Below are 7,957 nucleotides of genomic sequence, written 5' to 3' on the forward strand. Positions count from 1 at the left end.
TTGGCCTGCTGGGTTCATCCAGCCCTGCACCTTGTTGTCTCGGATTCACCAGCATCTGCAGTTCCTACTATCTCCGCTGTGGACTTGTTGTGTCAGTAAGCAAATTGCAAGAGATCAAGGCAGGATGGAAGATTAGAGTTGATGTGGGTCATGACCAGCTTCTTGAAGCACTTCACGATTATGGAGGTCAGAACCACTGGGCAGTCATGATCATTGATACAGCTGCACCGATATTGACCTCCATCGGAACTGGGTGACCATTTAACCAGATGTTTATTTTGATTGGTTCTGATTTACGTGCTGTTCCAAACCAGATGTAGGTGAATTTAACATGGTGTGCATTCTCCTGGATACCAGCCTATGAGTTTTCTTACTTAGTTCAGACCTAGTGTGACTCTTTTGCTGTTTGAATCCATACACTGGCTGCAACTACAATGGCCTGCCACCTGGATCCTGAAGAAAATTTTTACCATTTGGCCAAGGCTTGGCTTTGTTATGGGGTTTTGATGTGGGCTGACCTGGCATTCTTCTGTTCAGGATATGACCTGAGTAAGACTATGCAATCGCCTTCACTCAAGTGGTGTTCCCAAAGTTCAATTGCCCTGATGAGGGTGTTCACCTTCGTCGGAATACCCTGTAACTCATAAGTTCCATTTACCGCATTTTCTAATGATAAAGCCAGTTGTAGTGCTGTTTGAAGTCCAGTTGGGTTTCAACTAGTAGGCACTTTTGCATGGTCGCATCATTAATCTCACATATCAAATGGTCTCTCAGCGTTTCACTTCGGGTTAAACCAAAATTACATGCTTCTGCCAGTCGTTTTAACCTCATCAAAAATCCCAATACAGATTCCCCCGATTCTGGAACTGCCAAGTAAAACCGATAGCATCTCCGAATTAGAGGAGGCTTATTGGGATCATAATATTCCTCGGATAAAACAGTCAACTCTTAAGGTTTCAGTATCTAGTGCTTCAGGGAAAGTTAAGTTCCTAATAACCACAAAAGCTGCGGGACCACATGCTGTCAGGAGAATTACTCGTTGCTTTTCATCGGCCCCAAATGTCATTTGCCTGTAAAAAATAATACATTCTTTCCACATACTGGGCCCATTCGTCAAAAGCAGGATCAAATGAGTCAAGTTTCCCAAACAGAGGCAAGATGCCAGAAATACTTACTCTAACTCAAAGACAACTGGTGCAAACAATTCTGTTGAGGGCCGTGTTTCTCTCTCGTCACCACTGAAATAACTCCATGAAGGCCAGTCACCCTTTATTTACACATGTAGTTCATGACACTGACCCAGCTAGTTCAGAGTCGGCTTCTAAAGTAAGCAGAGCCACTGACACTTCTGTTTATATCTCTCAGCCCCAATCAACGAACTCATATTCAATGAGATCTACCTGGCTTACCTTGTTTCAATCACTACAAATAGCAAAGGTCTTTTTCCCAGGTTTGGGGAGTCTAAACTACAGGGCATAGGTTTCAGGTGAGAGAGGAAAGATTTAAAAGGGACCTGAGGGGCAACTTTTTCCAAACGAAGGTAGTGTGCATATGGAACAAGCTACCAGAGGAAGTGGTACAGGCTGGTAAAATTATAACATTTAAAGGATTTTTGGACAAGTACATGGATGGGAAAGGTTTAGATGTATATGAGCCAAATGCAGATAAATAGGATTGGTTCAGTTTAGGAAACTTTGTCAGCATGGATGAGTTGGGCTGAAGGGCCTATTTCTGTGCTGTATACCTCTATGACTCTATCCAATTGTAGAAAAGATGCTGAGGCTGTTATATTCTCTCCAGCATGTCTGGGTCTTGTCCATCTGACAGGATCCTGCGAGTGGACTGCAATAATCATAGCTGCTGGCTGAAGACACCAGCTAGGACACCAGGAGTATGCCTGGCAAGGAAGGAGGACTGGCAACCACTGCTAAGGAATGGTGATTGAAAGAGATCGTGGTATATCAATGCACCCAGCAAAATAGCAGGATGTCATTTCCGGGCATGTGCCAAGGTTTTTGAGGGGCTCAAATGATGCCAGTAATGTCTTGTTGGTGTTCCAGTCTGTCCACTTAGTCAATCAAATTAACTACTGACAGCTGTCAGGTGGACAGCTTGTTAACTCATCTTTGCTAAAATTTCTTGAGAGTGAGAATATAAGGGACTGTTGGATTCATGCCCTTTTGCCCAATTGCATCCTGATCTCATTTTAAAGCCCACAACCACAGCTGCAATATTTCTTCTGGGCTTCAGCCATTTCCATTGTAAGTAGTGGTCCATGCTCTTGCATGCAGAATCTATTTCCTCCAAAGGTGTTAGCTGTGTAACTGACATCATAACTTTCCTTCATCACATCCCTACACAGGCACGCAAGCAACAGAAGGCAGTACTAGCTTCACACTTGAATAATTTAATAAGCAGTTACCATGAGTTTGACATGTCGCCTACATTGCACTGAAAGCCTTAGAAAATCTTTGAATTTTCTCTCCACCAACACCCATCATGCCCATAATGCATCCCCATTACATCCATCTAAATTTCTAAAACAGTCCATGTTTACATTTAACCTTTGTGCATTTTGTGTCAATTTGTTTTATGTCTAATCCTATAATCTGAGTTGATAAAGACAAATTATAACTGTGAATAAGAATGTTTTGAAATATATTAATAGTGCCTGCACAGTTTAGTAACACATTAATCAAATATTTCACATGTGAGTTGCAAGAAAAAAAACTTCACCTAGTAACTGTGGTAACTTTACCTCAGAGTGTCCCAAAAGTTTGAGTACTGTTATTCCTGTCTGGTGGGAAATGGATTGGGACTGCCAAAAAGGATTTGAGTTTCCAGCTTTCATAGATGACTCTTTTGTCTTCTATTCCCTCCTACAGCACAGTTAAATGAACCTCCAGAGTCTGAAGAATTGTATATTTAACAAATTCATCATACATTCAATGAAGAATGTGAGTCAGTCCATTGTGTTTACGCCATTTCTCAGAAAGAAGTACTAATTCAAGGTACTCCCCTGCTCTTTTCCCATGTATCTGGAAATTGTTACTTTGTAAGTGTAAGTCCAATTCGATATCACTGCTACCAAGCAGCAATCTCTGCCACAAAACATTAAGTTATATATACAATTATATACAGACATCCAGTATTTCAATAAACCTTGTTAGTTTTTTTAAAGCCTGTGTAGTATTGCCATTCCCAGTCCCCGGAGATAACATTTTATAATTACCCTGTGCAGTCACATTGTAACATATATCTCCAAGGATGGTGTGATTTGTACCCAGATTTTCTGGACAACCTCAGTGCACCAAAAGACCCTCCCCAGTCGCTGAAGATAATACTGTGGCTGTCATAAAGTAGGTTTTTGTATGCCAATGTCTATCATGTGCATTTAAGTAATGAAGGCAACAATGGACAGATTTATAAATGTAATAACAGACAAATTATGTACTTTTTATTTTGAACATGACCAATTTATAGATTCAAATTCTAAGTCATAACATGACTAAAAGCAGACTGAAGAGTTCAACTCGTAAACCTTTTGTTATTAGCACAATTTGTAAAAGATATTTTGCATTTTTATGATGCTTTATGTGGAGTATATCATTCTTGCAAGTTTTGAGTATATAACATTTTATGGTAGACAAGGATGAAATGATATAATAATCTTTCTCTTAATGAGCTAAATATCCATTGAACTAGTGTTAAACAGGACTAGTTGTTAGTAGACAAAAAGAGGTATTGAAGTAAATCAAAGGTTTTCTCAGTATTTAATAAGTAATCATAGTTGTGATTATCAGGGCAGCATGCTGGCTCAGTGGTTAGCACTACTGCCTCACAGTGCTAGGAGCTCGGATTGAATTTCAGTCTTAGGCAACTGACTTTGTGTGGAGTTTGCACATTCCCCACATGTCTGTGTGGTATTCCTCTGGGTGCTCCAGTTTTGTTCCACAGTCCAAAGATGTGCAAGCTAGATGGATTGGCCATGCTAAGTTGCCCATAATATGGAGGGATGTGCGGGCTAGGTGGATTAACCATGGGAAATGCAGGGTAGGGGGTAGGATGCTCTTTGGAGGGTCAGTGTGGACTTGATGGGCTGAATAGCCTGCTTCCAATCTATAGGGATTCTTATTCACGTCTTTTCAAGTTCGACAGCTGACTTGTTCTGCAAATCTATTATTGCCACTGTTGGTTGTTGCACAATGGATGTTCAGCCCACTGCATTCACTTGATTTCCATCAATCCCCATTCTTTTGCATTTTATCCAGGAGCCTTGATACCTCTTTGGGATTAGAACCATCCATATGACTTATATTCTTGTGAAAAGGGATTGCATCTTATAAATGTTGCTCACATCTTTCTGAAATAGGCCATTTTGGTATATTGTATCTGCATCCATTCTAATCATAGAATTTCACAATTTATAAGGAGGCCATTCCACCAATCATGTACACACCTTATTCCATTTTTCAGCACCTGCCCCACAGTTTTGCTGATTGCAGTGCTTCAGGTCCAAATCCAGATTCCTTTTTGGTGAATTGAGGTTCATGGGCTGCATTAGCAGCTCAATGGAGCTCTTAACTACACCAACTTGATGAAGCTACACCATTACTGAAATCTATTGGTACCCTTGTCTAAACAATTTGAGAGCTACCATGGAACCCAATGATGAAGATGTCCTAATATTCTGAATGCCATTTGAATTAATTTAGATGTTGTTGGTATCCTAATGAATCATCACATGCTGTAACTGTAAGGCTCCAAAATTTCAAGTATTGTTGGAGGCAAAGTTCAGCTGATTGTGAACATATTGAACATTTCTCAATCAATTACCATTCACATGAACATTTTGCATCAAACTAATGGTGTCGAAATTTGGTGCAGAGAAACAGAGTACAACTGGTTGAGTAGATTTCAGGGCCAATATGTTTACATCTTTTAAAATAATGTATGGATCAGGGACTGAAAAAATGCAGATAGCCCTCTCCCTACGTGGTCAAGCGGACAATGGGGTTTTTGACTCTGGGTTTTCTCGAATATTGCTGATTATATTTGGCCAAGAAAAAAAAACACGTGGAGTTTGCTTTTTGCGGACACCTGAAGCAATGTAAATTTCATTATATGTATCTGACATCTCTACACATCACTACACAGTGAGTGCGGAGCAGGAAGCTTTTCAATGACATCTACAAACTCGTGTTTTTTTTAAACAAAAATCATTATTGGATGTAGACGTTTAATGCCCGTCCCCAGTTGCCCTGGAGAAAGTGGTGGTGAACTGTCTTCTTGAACCACTGCAGTTTATTCGCAATTATGGGTACATACACTAAATGGTTCAAAACTCCAATTCAAAGAACTGGGGGAATTCTGAGTGGGTGTTAGTGCTGAAACATTTTACTAAAGAATCGAGACCTTGCTATGAAACAAGAGTGTTGCGTTTGTACTGCGGCTGAGAATTCGCCGATGTTACGAATCCCCACTTTCCTCAAAATGATTATCATCACAAGGTTGCTGCACTCCACAGCTGAAGGCTTGGTCAAGTTTCTGATTGAAAAGTTTGGCTGTACAGTCATGAAAGACCGAGTATAACTGGGTATATGGCAGTTACACACCATTTAACGCCCAAAATTCTCTGATATTTCAAATCTCAATTTTGCGTCCCAATGACACGTCTCAATGCGTGAGAATCCAGATCCAGATCGATCTGGGAGTTAGAGATCAGGCTAATGCACATGTAGTTGCAAATACCTTGAAAACTTTTGATATTAAACATCGAAAAATGTCTAAAATCAAAACAAAACAAAAACACTGGGGTCCTGTTTTTTCTTCCAAAGACTTTAACGGTTTCTTACTGTGTAACTGTTGCGATGCCATTCAGTAAGAGCGAAAAGCTGAGCATTTTTTTTTACCATCTCGAGCTCATTGCATCTGTTCCCATGACTTCCCAGAATTTGTCAAGGCCGGCTATCATTTTCCCCGGTCGTTTTTACACTTAGGCTCCTAGAACACCCTCGGTAGCGATGTTTAGCTCATACAGTTAAATCGTCAGACCGAGCTCGACTGCTGCCTTTACTTAACCTGCTGAGGGGCCGGGTATCCGCCAGGCTCTCATTGGCTGCTGTCAGAGGTTCCAGTTCGCTCTTCTCTTCCTCTTCTTCGGGTTCTGCGAGCGGGACAGGCTCTGACTCAGGGTCAGCTTGTGCCTCCGGTTCGGCCTGAGGCTCGGGATCAGCGTTTTCGTGTTGTTCGTAGGACAGCAAAGACTCGTTATGAATCTTCACCAGGTTATCTACCGGACCAACACCCTTGGCTTCCTCCGGGTAGGTGATGGACGGCACCGAACTCAGGTCTACCCCAGCTGCTGTCAACTGGAAGAAAGCGGGGGCAGGTTTGTCCTCTTGCAGGAGCTTGTACCCTCTCGCCTTCGTTACCGAAGCAACATCAATGGAATGGTACGGCTTGGGCTCCGGGTAAGTGTCAGGCTGCTGGCCAGGCTCTCGGAAAGCAAACCTGATCTTCTTCCAGCCTAGGTGGCTTAACTCCACGAAATTCAGGAAGAGGGACACCGAGGCTACGGCCAGCATGAAAATCACAAAGATTGTCTTCTCTGTCGGCCTGGAAACGAAGCAATCAACAAAGTTGGGGCAAGGCCACCTCTCACAGCGATACAGGGGTAAGATGCGGAACCCGTACAGGAAGTACTGACCAACCACAAAGCCTACCTCGAAGATGGTTTTGAAAATGATGTGGCAGATGTAGGTCCTGAGCAGCGTGCCCTCCAGGCGGAATCTCTTGTTGGTCTTGCCGGCGTCTTTGAGAGCCTCTTCGGGAGCTAAGAGTAGCCTCCCAGTGTTAATGTGCTGCTGTCTGTCACCTTCCTCCCTGGCCTTTCTCTTCTCTTCCATCCTAACATGATGCACCGCATGACCCACATACACCAGGGACGGTGTGGATACGAAAATGATCTGCAGTACCCAGAGTCGGATGTGCGAGATGGGGAACGCTTCATCGTAGCAGACGTTCTCACAGCCCGGCTGCTGGGTGTTGCAGACGAAGTCAGACTGCTCGTCCCCCCACACGAACTCGGCCGCCGTGCCAAGGATAAGGATCCGGAAAATGAACAACACTGTCAGCCACACTCTCCCGATCACAGTGGAGTGCTCATTCACTTCCTCCAAAATATTCCCAAGGAAACTCCAATCACCCATTGCTCACCTGTTTTAAAGAAAGCAATACATTTGGTTTGAATGAAGTAATGGGGACAGGGGCGTCGTAGTTCAGTTCGTTTTATTTCACTCCAAACAATACATTTTATTGCAATCAGAAATTCTGCCGCCCCCGCTCCTGCATTTAGTTGCCCACACTTCCGCAAGCAAGTGTTTTTAAGACAAGATAAACTACAGTAATTCCAAAATCCCGAGCAAAAATACACAAACCGCAGCTGGAAATATAGCGTTTCCCATCCAAGCACCTCTTCAAACAGAATTTCAATGGCATTAGTTTGGCACCTTGCCGAGGTAAGGCAACTTGCTCTTCAAACTCACTGGTTGCTGGCACCCGTGGACACAGTGTGGGAAATGATACCGGCTGATCCCGAACAGCTCGGAAACGGTGGGCTCTGAGCATTGGGTTTTTAATTTACAGCAATATTTAAACCCTGAGGAGTACAGAAGGAGACCTGTGGGGACACGCCCAGCAACAGTTCACGTGACCCTGTTGGAGGCACGGTCCACAGAAATGTACGTGTCCCTGTTTGCAGAATCATCTTGCAGTTTCACAAAATTGGACATATACCCAAGTTAAACTTGAAAAGGACACACCAACACATTGTATTTGCAAATATGCTAGTTTACATATTTCCTTTACACATCTAGATACCGTCCCCTATGGAATGCCTTACCCAGTGACACCATATTCAAAACACAATCGCTTCACCTCAAGAAAAAAACTTTAC

At 42.7% G+C, this 7,957-nt stretch overlaps 1 protein-coding gene across 3 annotated transcripts; it reads right to left on the reverse strand.

Moving 5' to 3' along the window:
* Positions 1-6,032: 6,032 nt before the first annotated feature.
* gja8b (gap junction protein alpha 8 paralog b) lies at positions 6,033-7,211 on the reverse strand. Of its 3 annotated transcripts, none has more exons than XM_048597685.1 (2): positions 6,201-7,211; positions 6,033-6,110 (listed from the first exon to the last, which is right to left on the reverse strand). In XM_048597685.1, the coding sequence occupies exons 1-2, from the start codon at positions 7,209-7,211 to the stop codon at positions 6,033-6,035; spliced, it is 1,089 nt and encodes a 362-aa protein (XP_048453642.1). The 3 variants fall into 3 exon arrangements, with proteins under 3 accessions (XP_048453642.1, XP_048453641.1, XP_020390374.1); XM_048597684.1 differs by having other exon boundaries at positions 6,033-6,120; positions 6,196-7,211; XM_020534785.2 differs by having other exon boundaries at positions 6,033-7,211.
* Between the last annotated feature and the right edge of the window lie 746 nt (positions 7,212-7,957).

This window comes from Rhincodon typus, chromosome 6 (genome assembly GCF_021869965.1).
Source record: "Rhincodon typus isolate 14 chromosome 6, sRhiTyp1.1, whole genome shotgun sequence".
NCBI classification, from domain to species: domain Eukaryota; kingdom Metazoa; phylum Chordata; class Chondrichthyes; order Orectolobiformes; family Rhincodontidae; genus Rhincodon; species Rhincodon typus.